At 42.3% G+C, this 18,118-nt stretch overlaps 1 protein-coding gene across 3 annotated transcripts in view; it reads left to right on the forward strand.

The window, feature by feature from the left end:
- The window catches only part of LOC137638797 (metallo-beta-lactamase domain-containing protein 1), an 89,405-nt gene extending 73,170 nt beyond the window's left edge, over positions 1-16,235 (forward strand). For all 3 annotated transcript variants that reach the window (XM_068371168.1, XM_068371170.1, XM_068371169.1), the window contains exon 5: positions 15,722-16,235. In XM_068371168.1, the coding sequence (XP_068227269.1) occupies positions 15,722-15,927 (206 nt within the window). In that variant the 3' untranslated portion in view covers positions 15,928-16,235. The remainder of the gene's footprint in view (positions 1-15,721) is intronic.
- Positions 16,236-18,118: the final 1,883 nt, after the last annotated feature.

The following is an 18,118-nucleotide window of genomic DNA, read 5'->3' on the forward strand; positions in this document are numbered from 1 at the left end:
GGGCATGAATGTAAAGAGAGTTCTATATGAGAAAGTGATTGTACCAACTGTGATGTATGGATCGGAGTTGTGGGGAATGAAAGTGACGGAGAGACAGAAATTGAATGTGTTTGAGATGAAGTGTCTAAGGAGTATGGCTGGTGTATCTCGAGTAGATAGGGTTAGGAACGAAGTGGTGAGGTTGAGAACGGGTGTAAGAAATGAGTTAGCAGCTAGAGTGGATATGAATGTGTTGAGGTGGTTTGGCCATGTTGAGAGAATGGAAAATGGCTGTCTGCTAAAGAAGGTGATGAATGCAACAGTTGATGGGAGAAGTACAAGAGGAAGGCCAAGGTTTGGGTGGATGGATGGAGTGAAGAAAGCTCTGGGTGATAGGAGGATAGATGTGAGAGAGGCAAGAGAGCGTGCTAGAAATAGGAATGAATGGCGAGCGATTGTGACGCAGTTCCGGTAGGCCCTGCTGCTTCCTCCGGTGCCTTAGATGACCGCGGAGGTAGCAGCAGTAGGGGATTCAGCATTATGAAGCTTCATCTGTGGTGGATAACGGGGGAGGGTGGGCTGTGGCACCCTAGCAGTACCAGCTGAACTCGGTTGAGTCCCTTGTCAGGCTGGGAGGAACGTAGAGAGTGGAGGTCCCTTTTTTTTTTTTTTCATTTGTTGATGTCGGCTACCCCCCAAAATTGGGGGAAGTGCCTTGGTATATGTATGTATGTGTATATATATGTATGTATGTATGTATGTATGTATGTATGTATGTGTGTGTGTGTTTAGATGGCAATGGTTCTTGGAAACATTAGTTTTATCTTGAGGGCTAAAGTTCTGTTCTATCCTTTGCCAACAGCTGTATCAGACAACACAGCATGATAAATAAGAACAAGTGTATAGAATTGGATAATCGCTAAAATACATTAGTTTACACCACTGTGTACTGGGAATTTATCATTATTATTATTTCTGGCCGCCGACCCGTGCCGCCCAGTGAAATGCTCCTTTAACATCATTTCTAAGGTAAAAACTGCTATGAATTTACCAGAGAAAAATTTGTATAGGAATGCTAGGTTGAACCCAGCTCGCTCACCTTAATAAGGTGTCGGTATAATACTGGGGTGCTGAATAAATCACAACCAGAGGCCTCGCACCATTTAGATATCTCCTGTCAACATCCCCGAACAGCGAGGTGCCGTTCAACATCCTACTACTACCAGCAATCCCACGCCAGTGACAACACTCCTTTATATAGCACGCATCTTTCTAGTTCGCCTCCGTGACAGACATCGTCCTGAGGTCCAAACTCAAGGACATAAACAGAGTGTGGCGCTCCAGAGCAACTGCAATACGCCGAGATAGACGTGCTCGCCTTTCCCCAACCCTGAGAAAAAGTCTGCAGACTTGGACGAAGATCAAGAATCTTTCTTTCCAAGTTGGTTCCTTTACAACACAAGAAAGTCCAAGGGTTATGGTCACCGTTCTTCCAACAAATGCACGTCAACGTCCTAGAGGCCATGGCAGTCTTCCTCACTTTAAAACGTCTCAATCCAACCAGGAATCTCCATATCAGACTGGTTCTCGACAGTGCAGTCATAGTACACTGCCTCAACAGAGAAGGCTCCAGATCAGCCCAAATAAACCACATCATGTTGAAGTTTTTCTCCATGGCGGCAATGCACAAGTGGCACCTGTCAGCAGTCCATCTAGCAGGAGTCCGGAATGTGGTAGAGGACTTACTTTCCCGGACGACTCCGCTAGAGTCGGAATGGTCACTAGACAATCGATCTTTCCAGTGGATGATATCTCCAGTCCCGGGTCTCCAGGTGGATCTGTTTGCGACGAAATCCAATCGCAAAATAGATTGTTACGTAGCCCCCAACCTGGACCCTCAGGCTTATGCCACGGACTCTATGATTCTAGATTGGAATACCTGGAAGACGATTTATCTGTTTCCTCCGGTGAATCTCCTGCTGAAAGTTCTGCACAAACTCAGATCCTTCAAAGGTCAAGTGGCTCTCGTAGCCCCCAACTGGCCCAAGAGCAATTGGTTCCCCTTGTTGCTAGAACTAGGTCTCCGCCCCCGGCGGATTCCCAATCCGGTGTTAACAAAGACAGTGCAAACTCGCAATGTGTTCGCTTCCTCAAGGATTCTGAATGCCCTAACTTTATGGACTTCATGAAGTTCGCAGCCCAACGAGGTGCAAACATCGATCCTTTGAATACTATTTTCCTGAAATCTGACAAAAGGGAATCTACTCTCCGTCAATATGACTCAGCTGTCAAGAAATTAGCTAAGTTCTTGAAAGATTCCTAAGTTGAGAAAATGACGATGAACCTAACTGTGACATTCTTCAGAACTCTCTTCGAATCTGGCCTGGCAGCCAATACCATTACTACAATCAAGTCAGCCTTGAAAAAGATCTTCCATATTGGTTTTGACATTGATCTAATGGATTCATATTTCTCATCCATTCCGAGAGCTTGTGCCAGACTAAAACCTTCAACTCGCCCTAGCACAGTTTCCTGGTTTTTGAACGATGTTCTTAAGCTAGCTTCTGACACTCCAAATGAATCCTGTAACTATATGGCATTGTTAAGAAAGTCACTTTTTCTTTTGAGCCTCGCCTCGGGCTCCAGAATCTCAGAATTGTCAGCCTTATCTAGAGACCCTGGTCATATAGAGTTTCTCTCTTCGGGTGAGGTTCTTCTCTCTCCTAACAAAGTTTTCCTGGCTAAAAATGAAGACCCCCAAAACAGGTGGTCTCCCTGGAAGATTATTCCACTTCCTTGGGATCCATCCCTGTGTCCAGTTACCACCCTGAAAGCCTACTTAGGTAGAACTTCCACTACAACCACAGGGCCCTTATTTATTAGAGAACACGGAGGAACTATTACCCTTAAGGGAATCAGACAACAAATTCTTTATTTTATTAAACAAGCTAATCCTGCATCATTCCCACATGTCCATGATATTAGAGCTGTGGCTACCTCAATTAATTTTTTCCACCATATGAAATTTGATGAGCTCTCAAAATATACGGGTTGGAAGTCCCCTAAAGTTTTCAAGCGCCACTACCTAAAACCTTTAGAAGCTCTTAGATTTGCCACAGTAGCTGCAGGGAATATAGTTCCTCCTGAAGGTACTGAGTCCTAATCACAACGTCTTGCTCTGTCCTCTTTCCCTCCTGCCTGGCTTACCTGTTGTTCCTACCTGTTTTGTTACTGTACACCCTTATGGTGTATTATTTTATTATTCAATTGTTCAATTTCACGAATTGTTTTCATTACACTTGTTCTTGAATCCCCGAGCTGATTTTATTTTGCATTTTTGATTACCAAGCTGGATTCCCACTATTCATATCTGTTGAATTCTACCTACGGGTTTCATTATTGATTGTTTACCATGTCTATTTATCACTGTCATATACATGTTGATCTAATTTTACGGGTTTCCACATCCCTCTTTTTTTATATTAAACTCATCAGCTCTGTTATTTTGTGTTATTCCCTCTTCAAGTAGTTAGCCATATTGGGTCCCCATTCTCTGGTACGATTTCACTGGGCGGCACGGGTCGGAGCCCAGAAAAGGGATTTTGAAGAAGGAAAAATCTATTTCTGGGCGAGAGACCCGTGCCGCCCAGTGAACCCACCCGTCCCTCCCTGATTGGGCCCCAATCTGGGGTGCTATAGGGAGTGATGTCACTGGCGTGGGATTGCTAGTAGTAGTAGGATGTTGAACAGCACCTCGCTGTTCGGGGATGTTGACAGGAGATATCTTAATGGTGCGAGGCCTCTGGTTGTGATTTATTCAGCGCCCCAGTATTATACCCACACCTTATTAAGGTGAGCGAGCTGGGTTCAACCTAGCATTCCTATACAAATTTTTCTCTGGTAAATTCATAGCAGTTTTTACCTTAGAAATGGTGTTAAAGGAATATTTCACTGGGCGGCACGGGGGTCTCGCCCAGAAATAGATTTTTCCTTCGTCAAAATCCCTTTATTAGTGCTATTATTATTATTATTATTATTATTATTATTATTATTATTATTATTATTATTATTATTTTTATTATTATTATTATTATTATTATAGCTAACTACAACCCTTGTTGAAAAAAACATGATGCTATAAGGTCAAAGGATCCAACAGGGAAAAATAGCCCATTGAGGAAAGCAATACGGAAATAAATAAACTATATGAGAAGTAACAAATAATGAATATAGAACATCTGAAGATTAGTATCAACATTAAAATATAATTATCAATATTTAACTTAGCCGGTGATTATAATAGCTGCAACTCTGTTGCCCGACAGACAACTCTACGGTAAAAACTCGCCAGCGATCGCTACACAGGTTGCGGGTGTGCCCAACAGCGCCATCTGTCGTCCAGATACCCAGTACTCAATGTAAACAAAGAACTCAATTTTCTCTCTGTCGAGCTATCGACAAGACGTACTTACTCGCTGTTGCTAAACTGGAGTTTTTTTCACAACTAATTGGTGAAGTACTTTATTCTAGTTTTGAGCTTTCGCTATGCAGGTGTTTTATCTTCATCTTAAATCTTGAACTCGTTTTGGATAGATTTAATTATGGTGACAAAGAGAGTATGGACTTTCTTTCACTTTTAAATGGCCGACCCTTCCCTTACACGGAAGTGTGTTGAGGCTTTTAGTAATTATCTTATCACGTTATAGATTTTCCTCTATATATTTTATATCTCTCCGCCTTTATTAGGCCTCTTCGATTAACTTTCCATTTATTATAAACATATAAAAATAAATTTTAATGTTTTGTTTATATAGACCTTTCCTGAGAGTAGGCGGTCCTAACTTGGAACCGAAGTTAATCAACGTTGAGCCCTTTATATCGTAATTAGCTTTTAAAGAGCTAAGGATTTAAAACTTTTTAAATGTAATATTTTATGGAAGAATTTCTTTGATAGTCTTCGTACTGTTTTCAAAGATGAACTAACGTTTAGTTTATTTATGCTACGCAGTTGTTGACGTTCAGGACGTTCAACATGCGCTCTATCGTTACGATAGAGAGAGTGTATCACGGTTTCACTTTGCAGTAAGAGTAAATCGATTCTGACGTTTTGTTCATTCTTTCTTAGCTTAAATGTTTTAAATTCTAATTTAAAGGAACTTTTTATTTGAAAAACCTTTCAGTTTTTTCCTTTAGTCAAATAACATGTTTTTTTTTTTTGACGAAATATAATTGGGCTCTTCTCTTAGGTGCGAAATCAAGAGAGAAAGAGAGAGAGAGATAGAGACGGAGGGAGAGAGAGGAGAGAAAACGTTCCGTTCAAGCGGGTAACGTTGTTCTCGTGTTACTCGCGTCCCTAGTCGCTGTATGGGGAGGAAGGATAAAACGTTTTTAGGTTTTTATTCTCGTCCCCAGGCTATGTGCGGTGAGAGATTGAAAACGTAGTTTATATGAACTAGTGTTTAGTCTCTTCCCCAGCCACTGAATTTTTTATCTTAAAATATGTTTTCTGTTTTTTGCTGGTATTAATGAGCTTGCATTATACGACTGATTTCGCAATTACTACCTTTTAATGAAGGGTAGAATTGCGTGTTTCAGGTAGAAATAAGTGCAAAACAGAAAATCGAAGTGATAAAGTGATATGCGCAAAGTGTTACAGTGTTGCGTCCGAGGCGCAAAGTGTTACAGTGTTGCGTCCGAGGGTTCGTCTGTTCGTGCCTGTCGTTCACCTAGTCCGGGACCTCTTACATGCTCCCAAGCCCAGGGGAGAAGTAATGTCAAACGACTTATGGGTTCGAGAGGCCTTGACCAACGAACAGACGTTTTCCCTCTATGGTATCGGGTGTATCTTACCAAGATCTCCCCTACCATAAGACGAGAGAGACGTTGTTTCTCCTCGTCATCCGAAGGCTTTTCGCATAAGAAACCTGTCACAAGGTTTCGAAGCCCTTAAGCGAAAGTCAGTCCTTTCAGGACAGGTCCAGCGTCCTGGTTACAACCATTAGGACAGCTCTGACCCTATGCAGTCATCGGATAACTGCTCGCCGCCTAACAAAAGCGTAACACAGACTCCGAGAGTCTTTTTTTTGTAGGCAAAGTGTTGCGGTCACAGACGTTACCCTCGTCTCTTACCACAACCATTTCCGTTGATCCTTAATGGGTTGTATGGCAAGACATGCTGTATATGCTTGCCTCCCTTATGGAAGACTATTCTGCCGATTAGTCCGTTGAGTCTAGCCGTTTATCTCATCGATATCCTGGCTTTCAGCCAACCTAACGTTCCTTTGTGCTTACTGTTGACGTTGGCGTAGCTTAGTTACGTCAGTCAGGTTGTTTAGAACCACACTCGATGCGGTCTCGTGTGGTTTTTCAGCCGCATTTGGACGTTAGGCCACTTGCTGATGCTCCTGTTGACGTTCAAGACGTTCACTAACAATCGGAGTTGACTTGTTTTGACGCTGTGCGTCAACCTCCGCATTATAGAGTTGTTTTGACTGCTCAGTCTAGGCAGTCAAAGCAGTCTCGAGTGGACGCTGTGCGTCCTCACGCACCTGTTGTGGTTGACAGTTCAGTTGTTGACAGTTCACAGACTGTCAAGCAGTTACATGACGTTGCGTTCTGATCCGCTACTAATGCACCAGTGAGTGTGGACTCTGCTTGTAAAGCATTGCCACCACGGTAGGTCTCTCCCTTGCTTGAGACTCAGCTTTTATCGGACAAGGTTCCTGTAGATGAGGAAGTTGCTGTTCTCCCTCCTACTGATATTCCCTTGAGGACTCTGTCAGATGGAGAGGAGCCTAAAGCTGCTTAGCCTCCTATGGACTTTAATCTAATCATGATGATTTTTTTAAGGATCTTTGTCCGGATCTTTTGTAACTGCTGCTCCTCGTTCGCCTAAACGTCAGAGCTTACACTAGGCCTAGCTACTTCGAAGCCGTTGTTTTTAAGCTAGTGCTCTCTCGCTCTCCTAGAGAGCGTTACGTTGGCTAGGCGACTGGTTTTTCACCAGGAGGAGTTTGGGGGATACAGCCTTTGCTTTCCCTTCTTTTAAACTGGTTTATAGAGCGAGAGTCTGATATGACACGAGAGAAGTTCTCGGCTTGGGAGTTCATGCCTCTGCCCAGATAGACTTCTCAATTCTCGTAGACTCTCCCTGGCGCCTGGCCAGGAGACGCTCCAAGTTGTTTACAGGTCAACTTCACAGCTGTTTTCGAGCCTTTGAAGTTTTGCTGTACAATTATGTCACGCATAACAAGGCTTTCAGGGATGGTAAACGGTACCGCCTCAGTCGCTAACCCCGTCTGTTGCCACACCTGCTCCCGTAGACCCTAAATGGGCTTTGCTGCAAGACATGCAGTCCAAGCTTGCGTCCTTGTTAGAGGACTTTAATGCGGAGAAGGTTGCTACCGAACCTTCTGGCCAACAACCTTCCAACCGGTTGGTTGTGCGCCCTGTTGACGCTGAGGTAACCTACTCGCGTCTGCCAGTTGAGGTGGTCCCTCCACCGATGCGACCTAGTGTGGGTTGCCAGCCGCACGTTGACGTTAAGCGACGCTCGGAGGTGGTTGTTGACGTTCAGGACGTTCAACAACCAGCAGAGGTGACTTGTTTTGACGCAGTGCGTCAACCTCAGCAACCCGGTAGGGTGTTGACTGCACAACCCAGACGGTCTAGACAGTCTCGGGTTGACGCTGTGCTTCCTCGCGCACCCATGGTTGTTGACAGTTCACAGACTGTGCAGCAGTTCCATGATATTGCGTCCGGCTCCGTCACGCATCCACCAGTGCGACCGGACTCAGCGAGCCAGACGTTGCCCACTCCGTTGCCGTTTCCTCATCAGTTTTCGGATGAGGAACCCTCTGATGAGGACGTTGCTGAACAACAAGACGATCTGCCCCCAGAATAGATCAAGCCCTGCTATCCATCCAGAAGATGCTGAAGAAAGAACGCTGCTCAGTCAGGCTGTGGATGAGTCTGGTAGGGACGCTGTCATCCGTGGAACAATTTGTGTCACTAGGAAGACTACACCTCCGTCCTCTTCAATACCATCTGTGGAACTCGAGTCAGAGGAGCATGCATATCAACTGCAAGGAGCTGTTGGCAGTACATCTGGCCTTGAAAAGCTTCAAGTCTCTCCTTCGAGGCAAAGTGGTGGAAGTTAACTCGGACATCACCACGGCCTTGGCGTACATCTCCAAACAAGGAGGTACCCACTCACTGACGTTGTACGAGATCACAAGGGACCTGCTCATCTGGTCAAAAGGTCAATACATCTCCCTAGTAACGAGGTTCATCCAAGGCGACTTGAACGTCATAGCAGATTGTCTCAGTCGGAAAGGGCAAGTAATTCCAACCGAATGGACCCTCCACAAGGATGTGTGCAAGAGACTTTGGGCCACTTGGGGTAAAACCATCCATAGATCTCTTTGCAACCTCGCTGACCAAGAGGCTTCCAATCTATTGCTCTCCAGTCCCGGACCCAACAGCAATACATATAGATGCTTTCCTCCTAGATTGGTCACATCTGGATCTCTACGCATTCCCACCGTTCAAGATTGTCAACAAGGTACTGCAGAAGTTCGCCTCTCACGAAGGGACAAGGTTGACGTTAGTTGCTTCCCTCTGGCCCGCGAGAGAATGGTTCACCGAGATACTTCGATGGTTAGTAGACGTTCCCAGTAGTCTTCCTCTAAGGGTAGACCTTCTACGTCAGCCACACGTAAAGAAGGTACTCCAAAGCCTCCACGCTCTTCGTCTAACTGCCTTCAGACTATCGAAAGACTCTCTAGAACTAGAGGCTTTTCGAAGGAAGCAGCCAGTGCTATTGCTAGAGCAAGGAGAGCTTCTTCCATTAGAGTCTACCAATCGAAGTGGGAAGTCTTCCGAGACTGGTGCAAGTCAGTTTCTGTATCCTCGACCAGTACCTCTGTAGCTCAAATAGCGGTTTTTCTCTTATACCTGAGAAAAGGACGATCCCTTTCAGCTCCCACTATCAAGGGCTACAGAAGCATGTTGGCATCGGTCTTCCGGCATAGAGGCTTAGATCTTTCCAAACATAAAGATCTGCAAGACCTCCTTAAGTCTTTTGAGACCACCAAGGAGCGTCGTTTGGCTACCCCTGGATGGAATTTAGACGTGGTACTAAGATTCTTCATATCAGACAGGTTGGAGCCGTTACTATCAGCCTCCCTGAAAGATCTCACTCTTAAGACTCTTTTCCTGGTATGCTTAGCCTCGGCTAAAAGAGTCAGTGAGATTCATGCCTTCAGCAAGAACATAGGATTTTCGTCAGAAAAAGCCACTTGTTCGCTACAATTTGGTTTTCTAGCCAAAAATGAGCTGCCTTCTCGGCCTTGGCCTAAATCTTTCGATATCCCCAGCTTATCGGAGATCGTAGGCAATGAACTAGAAAGAGTCTTATGCCCTGTTAGAGCTCTTAAGTTCTATTTAAAGGGTACTAAACCTTTACAAGGCCAATCTGAAGCTTTATGGTGTTCAGTTAAGAAACCATCCTTGCCTTTGTCAAAGAATGCTTGGTCAGACTTTATCAGATTGTTAATACGAGAAGCTCATTCACATCTGAGTGAGGAACGAACTTTGCTTAAGGTGAAGACGCACGAAGTTAGAGCTGTAACAACTTCCGTGGCCTTTAAGCAAAATATATCTCTGCAAAGTATAATGGACGCAACCTATTGGAGAAGCAAGTCAGTGTTCGTGTCATTTTACTTGAAAGATGTCCAGTCTCTTTACAAGAACTGCTACACACTGGGACCATTCGTAGCAGCGAGTGCAGTAGTGGGTGAGGGCTCAACCACTACAATTCCCTAATTCCATACCCTTTTAATCTTTCTCTTGAAATGTTTTTATTGTTGTTTTTTGGGTTGTCCGGAAGGCTAAGAAGCCTTTCGCATCCTGGTTGATTTGGCGGGTGGTCAAAGTCATTTCTTGAGAGCGCCTAGATTAGGGGTTTTGATGAGGTCCTGTTGTATGGGTTGCAACCCTTGATACTTCAGATCCTAGGGGTCGATCAGCATCCTAAGAGGATCGCGAGGCTCCGTAAGGAAGACGTACTTAAAAAGGCAGAGTAATTGTTCAAGTCGACTTCCTTACCAGGTACCTATTTATTTTGTTTTTGTTATTTTGATAACTTCTAAAATGAAATAAAAACTCTTAGCTCATAATAATGTAAACATATATTGCTGGTCTCTACCCACCCCCCTGGGTGTGAATCAGCTATTATAATCACCGGCTAAGTTAAATATTGAAAAATGTTATTTTGATAATAAAATAAATTTTTGAATATACTTACCCGGTGATTATAAATTAAAGGACCCTCCCTTCCTCCCCAATAGAGACGCAGTGGGACGAGGAGAAAATTGAGTTCTTTGTTTACATTGAGTACTGGGTATCTGGACGACAGATGGCGCTGTTGCGCACACCCGCAACCTGTGTAGCGATCGCTGGCGAGTTTTTACCGTAGAGTTGTCTGTCGGGCAACAGAGTTGCAGCTATTATAATCACCGGGTAAGTATATTCAAAAATTTATTTTATTATCAAAATAACATACTACGAAGAGACTTCAGCATGTTCAACATATAAACATTTTCTGCAAGTTTGAACTTCTAATATTCCACCGATTGAACTCCCCAATTATAGAAGATTATTCCACAATCTGATCACAGTTGGAATAAAAGTTTTAGAATATTTTTTAGCATTGAGCCTTGATGGAGAAGACATACTGTAAGAATTAACTGCACATCTGGTACTGCGCACAATATGGTACAGTGTGGGTTGATACGAATGGAAAGGATGGCCAGAATCAAGAAAAATCTTATGCAACATGCATAAAGAACTAAAACGACAGCGCTAGAGATTAACATCAAGATCAGAAATAAGAAGAGACATGTTGATGACTGCCTCTGCCTCACTCTCGGTGTAAACAGAAACGTGTGGCTGTGTCATGCGTATTGCCGGCAGAGATGCATGCAAAGCCCGCATGGCAACTAGGTGCACTGGTGTAAATGCACCCTTATACTGAACAAGATGTTCCTAAGAAGGGCTTTTGATTCATTTAATTACTAAATGCTTCTATTTTCCTTGTTAGACCACTATTCTTAATCTTTGATTTTACTAAATAGGTAAGTGAGCCCTCGTTTATCGCGGTAGATAGGTTCCAGACCCGACCGCGATAGGTGAAAATCCGGGAAGTAGTGACACCATATTTACGTATTTATTTAACATGTATATTCAGACTTTTAAAACCTTCCCTTGTACATAGTACTGTTAACAAACTACCCTTTAATGTACAGAACACTTAATGCATGTACTAGAGTACCCTAAACTAAAACAGGCACAAATATTAAAGGCGATTTTATATCATGCGTTTCCTAAACACGCCAAAAAGCACGATAAAAAAGGGCAACCAATGTTTTGTTTACGTTTATCTCTGATCATAATGAAGAAGCAAACGCATTTACACATCTGTGTATAGGTTACTTTTTGCATCGATTATATTGATTATTCAGTACAGTATGTTGATTTTGTTATTTACCAATGTTTTACTTAATTTTTCTTAGGACTTCCAACTTCCAAATAAAATGTTTTTCTTTATGATGCCGCCTGAAACGACGGCGTCATAAAGTACGCTCAGTAAACAACCACGCTCAGTAAACAAACGAAGGCATTTAACGCGCATGATGAAAGTGATAGATAATGATATTACAGTAAAAGCTTTTAGAAAATGTGTTACAGTATTACAAATATTATTTACCGTATCTATATAAAATCATACAGTACATACGTAGCAAAGCAGGAAAACAATTTACGAGAGAGAGAGAGAGAGAGAGAGAGAGAGAGAGAGAGAGAGAGAGAGAGAGAGAGAGAGAGAGAGAGAGAGAGAGAGAGGAGAGGGAGAGAGTTGTTTTACGTACATACAGTAAATGTAAATTTTAAACAAAAAAGTATGATAGGTTATAACATGTATATTCAGACTTTTAAAACCTTCCCTTTAACTTAATGCATACTAAACTAAAACAGGCACAAATATTAAAATGTTAGAATATTAAAGTAAAAAATAAAGATTGTTACTGTACTCACCACGAAAGAAGTTGAAGAAAAACTTGAATGATGATGGCGATGAATTTGCTGCACAGTAGAAATGATGATGATGAAGCTGATGATGTCTTCTACTGTGCAGCCAATGATAGTATTTTACGTCTCTTCAGGCGGAGGTGTCTTTTCCTGGGACACCTCTTCAACTTCTTCCTGGGACACTTCTTCAATTTCTTCCGAAGGCGTACTAGCAGGAGGAACTGGCTCTTTTTTGCGAGGCTGGAAGAACATTGTGATCAGAAGTTGCTGCCGCTGCTTCTTTTTTCGCTCGAAGAGCATCCTGTAGGGAGTCATGTCGTCATCGATCTTTTTGCAGAATTGCATAGACCGAACCATATCCTCGTCCCACTCTTGCGACATTTCTTTCAACTCCTTCGTATGGTTGCAGAACTTGGCAAGCCGTTCTAATGTTAAGCCCGTTTCTTCGACATTTTCTTGGGTCTCTTCCTGCGTTTCACTCTCTTCTTCACTGGCCGATTTCGTCAGGTCTTCTAGATCTGCGTCAGTTAGCGGCTGGGAATGGCAGTCCAACAACTCGTCGACGTCTTTAGTCGTCATGTCGTCAAACCCGTCACCTCCAATTATCGCCGCCAACTGCACAGATTTGCGTATTGCAGAGTATTGAATTTCAGACGGTGTAAATCCCTCGTCGTCGTAAACAATCTGGGGCCACAACTTCTTCCAGCTTGCATTAATGGTTGCAGGTTTCATTTCTTGCAGTGCCTTCTGAATGTTCTGCAGGCACGTGGCTATTGTGTACTTCCGCCAGTACGCCTTCAAATTGAAATTTTCATCTTCATCTTCTTGGGCAGCATCCACACACGCAACGAGGTCCGCCAAGGTATTCTTCGTGTAGAGGGCCTTGAACGCCCTGATAACCCCCTGGTCCATCGGTTGAATTAATGACGTGGTGTTGGGTGGCAGGAACTCAACCTGAATGCCCTCATGCGACAGGTCAGTTGCGTGTCCACCAGCGTTATCCATAAGGAGAAGGATCTTGAATGGCAAGCCCTTTTCTAAGAGATATTTGCTGACTTGTGGGATAAAACACTGGTGGAACCAGTTGGAGGTTAGCATCTTCGTAATCCATGCTTTTTGATTATGCATCCAGTACACGGGAAGGAGATTCTTATTTTTATTTTTCAAAGCTCGAGGATTTTTCGACTTGTAAATAAGCCCCGGCTTTAGCAAAAATCCAGCAGCATTGCCACATATCACGAGGGTTACGCGATCTTTGAACGCTTTAAAGCCAGAGGCTTTGGCTTCTTCTTTGAACAGGAAAGTTCGCGACGGCATTCTCTTCCAAAACAAGCCGGTCTCATCCATATTAAACACTTGTTCCGGGTTGTATCCACCTTCAGCGATAATATTCTTGAACGTCTCGTTCGCGTAAGTTTCAGCAGCGGTAGTGTCAGCGGAAGCAGCTTCGCCATGCAGGGAAACGCTTTTCAGGCCGAAGCGTTTCTGAAACTTCGCGAACCATCCTTTGCTGGCGGAAAAAACGTTGTTTTTGAGGCTGGGAATCAGTGGATGTCCCTGGTTGAGGTTCATCTACATCATCTTCTTCTTCAGCATGGTCGCCATCGTCGTCTTGAGGTTCCTTTGCCGCAAAATTCTCATACAAGCTCAAAGCCTTGGTTTGGATGGTGTTCGTATCCAAAGCTATGTTCTTCTTCTGGCAGTCGGCAATCCACACTGCTAAAGCACCTTCCATGCGTACGATCGTTTTATTACGCGTGGTAACGACTCGCTTCGCTGATCTGCTAAAGGTGATGGTAGCCGTCTTTCTAATGTTTGCCTCGTCCTTCTTGATGTAGTGAACGGTGGATTCGTTCACTCCAAAATGGCGGGCTGCGGCCGCGTAACTTCTGCCTTCTTTTAACATATCGAGAAGCGTCACCTTCTCAGCAATCGTCATCATCTTTCGGTGGCGTTTAGGCTCACTACCAGCCTTAGTAGAAGCAGAACGCTTGGGAGCCATTGTACAGTAGGGTTTAACAGAAAGTTCAACAAAAAGTTCAACTTGAAACAGTCACGCACAGCACAGATTAAAGTTCACAATAACGTAGCAACATCTACACAGCGAGAGAGTGGCAGACAAAGTGGCCGCGAAAAGATGCTGGAGGTTGGAGAAGCGGTCAAAACACCAATCACAGGCTAGATTACAAAACTTGGGTTCTGATTCGTCATCTATCAGCGCTTGAACCAATCACAATCCATCTTATATGCTACGTAGTAGTTACCAATTCAAAGTACAAGGTACCCTACGTATACAGTACAGCTTTACGTACGCTATTTTACGCTTGTTTTGTTGTAGGATATCTCTCTCTCTCTCTCTCTCTCTCTCTCTCTCTCTCTCTCTCTCTCTCTCTCTCTCTCTCATCACTGTTTTTGTTTCTTGTCCTATTGTGTGTTTTATTGGATCTCTCTCTCTCTCTCTCTCTCTCTCTCTCTCTCTCTCTCTCTCTCTCTCTCTCATCACTGTTTTTGTTTCATTTCTCATTCTATGTGTGTCAATCTCTCTCTCTCTCTCTCTCTCTCTCTCTCTCTCTCTCTCTCTCTCTCTCTCTCTCTCTCGTACGCTTATTCGAGATGTGATTTTTGCAACAAAGAATATTATTGGATGCAGTACTACGTACGTATACATACAAAAGATTCATGGAAAAGATGCACATCCATTACATTTGTAGTACAGTAGTAGCCATCAGCAGCCTTACACCATTCTAATACGGTATGACTGCATCTGATTTGCGTTTCATGTTCGATTTAATTTTACTACGTACTGTATACTAAATTATCGTATGATCACATTCTCTTTTCGTGTTTTATTTCTTTCTCTACTGAATTATATGTCATATGTAATGCAATGAACAATCAGTAAGAGCAGATATTACTAATTACAGTATTAATGGAATTATAGGTAACGAAATATCGTATTTGGGGGTCTTCATATATCGCGGTATTTTCGAAATTTCCGGAAAATCCGCGATATGTTTATATACAGCATATGGGTTATGAAAAAAATCCGCGAAGTGGTCAATCCGCGATGGTCGAACCGCGAAGTTGCGAGGGCTCACTGTATACATGTAAATTTAAACTCAAGAATTTGATAATTATTTTTGGATATGAAACCTGTCCTAATGAAACCTAAATAACAGCACTCAGATAAGATACTGTACTCAGTTATGATACATTCCTGAGTGTTTTCGTAGCATAATGGAATTAGGTACAGGAACGTATAATATCTCATTCTAATCAGCTACCCAGTATGTACATCAGTCACATTCCCACAAAAGTAGTGGTTCAGATATGTAAAGCAATGGTTTGTTTGATATGAAAAATAAATTTTTTTTTTTTAAATATTTGTTTCTTACATACAAACAATTTTCATATAACAGTACTGAGGTTACCTTCAATCCCCTTTGCTTAAATATTCATATTTGTCTTATGAAGCAAAGCCTCTTGTGAATAGGAGCTGAGAAACAGATTGTTTCACCCAGCATATGGAAGATCAGGATCTTCTTCCATCAATAAATGTGGTGTATGTGCAACTTATGTAAAGCAATTGCTTGTATGTATGAAACATAAGAATTATACTTTAAGTATAAACATTTACATGAAAGTTCTTCCTTAGGTGACTTGTTTGAGCGTGAAGAAGATATATTTGACCCTTCTCTGTGGAAGTACGTTGCTGGAAGTGAAAAGCCTGAAGAGCAAGAAAAGCATCGTAATGAAATGTTATTACTAGGAGACTATATTGTTCCAGGGCATGGACCAATGTTTAAAGTTACTCCTCAAATGAAAGAAATTGCTGAAAAGGCTAATAAAACTAATCTTTAGTTGTTGTTTATCTTTATGTAGTTAATTCAGAGTAACAGCAGATAACAAGCCTAGAAAGATAACAGTTTGTAATGAGAACTTCTGCCTTGTAAGTACAAAGCAGTTGTTGCCCTTTCATGTATATTGCAGTAATATTTTACAGGGCAATTTCCCTAATATGTGCAAATCACAAAAATAATCATGGAACATCACACTTTACCCTGTGCTACGACTTTTCTTAACATTACCAATGTAAAATAACACTAATGTGACATAAAGTTTTGTTATATTTGTGCTTAAATAAATTTTAATAAATCTATAAGACTGTGTGATGGCAAACTTTTTATACACAACCTAAATAGCTCATCTCTGTTCAGTTCTCAATTTTTATATTAAATACTCTATTACCAATTTAATAAAAATTCAATAAGTAACGGCACTAATACAAGAAAACCTAACAAAGCAGTGATATCTTATAATATATATGTACATTAAACATTTCTCTCATCACTATACAGTAAAATTATCCTGCATCTTTACAAATGTCAGTACACAATCCATTTAAGGTGAATTTACTTTTGTATATAAAAAGGGATTTTGACGAAGGAAAAATCTATGTCTGGGCGAGAGACCTGTGCCGCCCAGTGAAATGCTCCTTTAGCATCATTTCTAAGGTATATAACTGCTAAATAATGCCAGAGAAAAAATTGCATAGGAATGCCAGGTATGAACCCAGCTCGCTCACCTGAAAAGTGTCGGTATATTATAACAAGGGCGTTAAAATCACAAGCAGAGGTCTCGTACCAATTAGATATCTCCTCGTCAAATATCCCCGAAACCAAGAGGAGCCGTCCCAAGTCCACTACTGACCGTCGCTACCAACAAGCCCACCTACGCCAATGACGTCACTCCTCATAGCACCCAAGTTTGGGTCCATCAGGGAGGGCGAGCAGAGGGTGGGTTCACCGGGCGGCACAGGTCTCTCGCCCAGAAATAGATTTTTCCTTCGTCAAAATCCCTTTTCTGGGCTCTGACCTGTGCCGCCCAGTGAAATAGTACCAGAGAAATGGTCCCAAACTTGGAACCAAAATCTTAAGTGAAAAAGAAAAATTAAAGTCAAACATACCAAAAACATGATTTAATACAAGTTAAATGTAAATATAAGGTATTCGAGATGAATGAAAAAACTCCTTATGTAACAATATAAAGGCAATATGAGTATAAAACATGGGATGCAAACTGAATGTATAATCCTAGGTTATATAGGAGAAAAACACAAGCATCAAAATAAGGTCCCAACTAAGAGAACACCAGGACAAGTTCAAAACAATTAGATTACTGTAAGGATAAAAATATAACAATCTCGAATGAATATGTGATCATGGACAAAAATTATAAAATGTTGAGGACTGTACATAAGGATGCAACTGAAGGGTGGGATCCAAAAGATAAACCAAACCACTGTAGGGACAATAAGTGAGGCAGGTAAGGGAGGAAAGTAAGACCCTGTGATTAAGATTAATGATGATCAGGAGGAACCACATTCCCTGCTGCCGTGGCAAATTTTAGGGCTTCCAAGGGTTTTAAATAGTGGCGTTTGAAAACTGTTGGGGACTTCCAGCCTGTATATTTCGTGAGGTCATCAAATTTCATATGATGGAAATAATTAATAGAAGTAGCTACAGCTCAAATATCATGGACATGTGGGAATGATTCTGGGTTAGCCTGTTTAATGAAGTACAGAATCTGTTGTCTGATCCCTTTAAGGGTGATGGTTCCTCCGTTCTCTCTAATAAATGAGGGCCCCGAGGACTTAGTGGAAGTTCTATTTAGGTAGGCTTTCAAAGTCGTAACTGGGCATAAGGATGGATCCCGCGGAAGGGGAACAATCTTCCAGGGGGACCATCTATTTTGGGGGTCCTCATTCTTTGCTAGGAATGTTTTGTCAGGGGAGAGTAGAACCTCTCCTGATGAGAGAAAATCAATATGGCCTGGATTTCTAGACAAGGCTGAAAGTTCCGAAATTCTGGCGCCAGAGGCTAAGCTCATTAGGAATAGGGTTTTCCGTAATAATGGGATATAGGCACATGATTCATTAGGAGTGTCAGAAGCTAATCTGAGAACATCATTCAGAAACCAGGAAACTGCGCTAGGACGAGTTGATGGTTTCAATCTGGCACAAGCTTTAGGAATGGAAGAGAGGTATGAATCC

The sequence above is a fragment of the Palaemon carinicauda genome, chromosome 3, assembly GCF_036898095.1.
Source record: "Palaemon carinicauda isolate YSFRI2023 chromosome 3, ASM3689809v2, whole genome shotgun sequence".
Classification (NCBI taxonomy): Eukaryota; Metazoa; Arthropoda; class Malacostraca; order Decapoda; family Palaemonidae; genus Palaemon; species Palaemon carinicauda.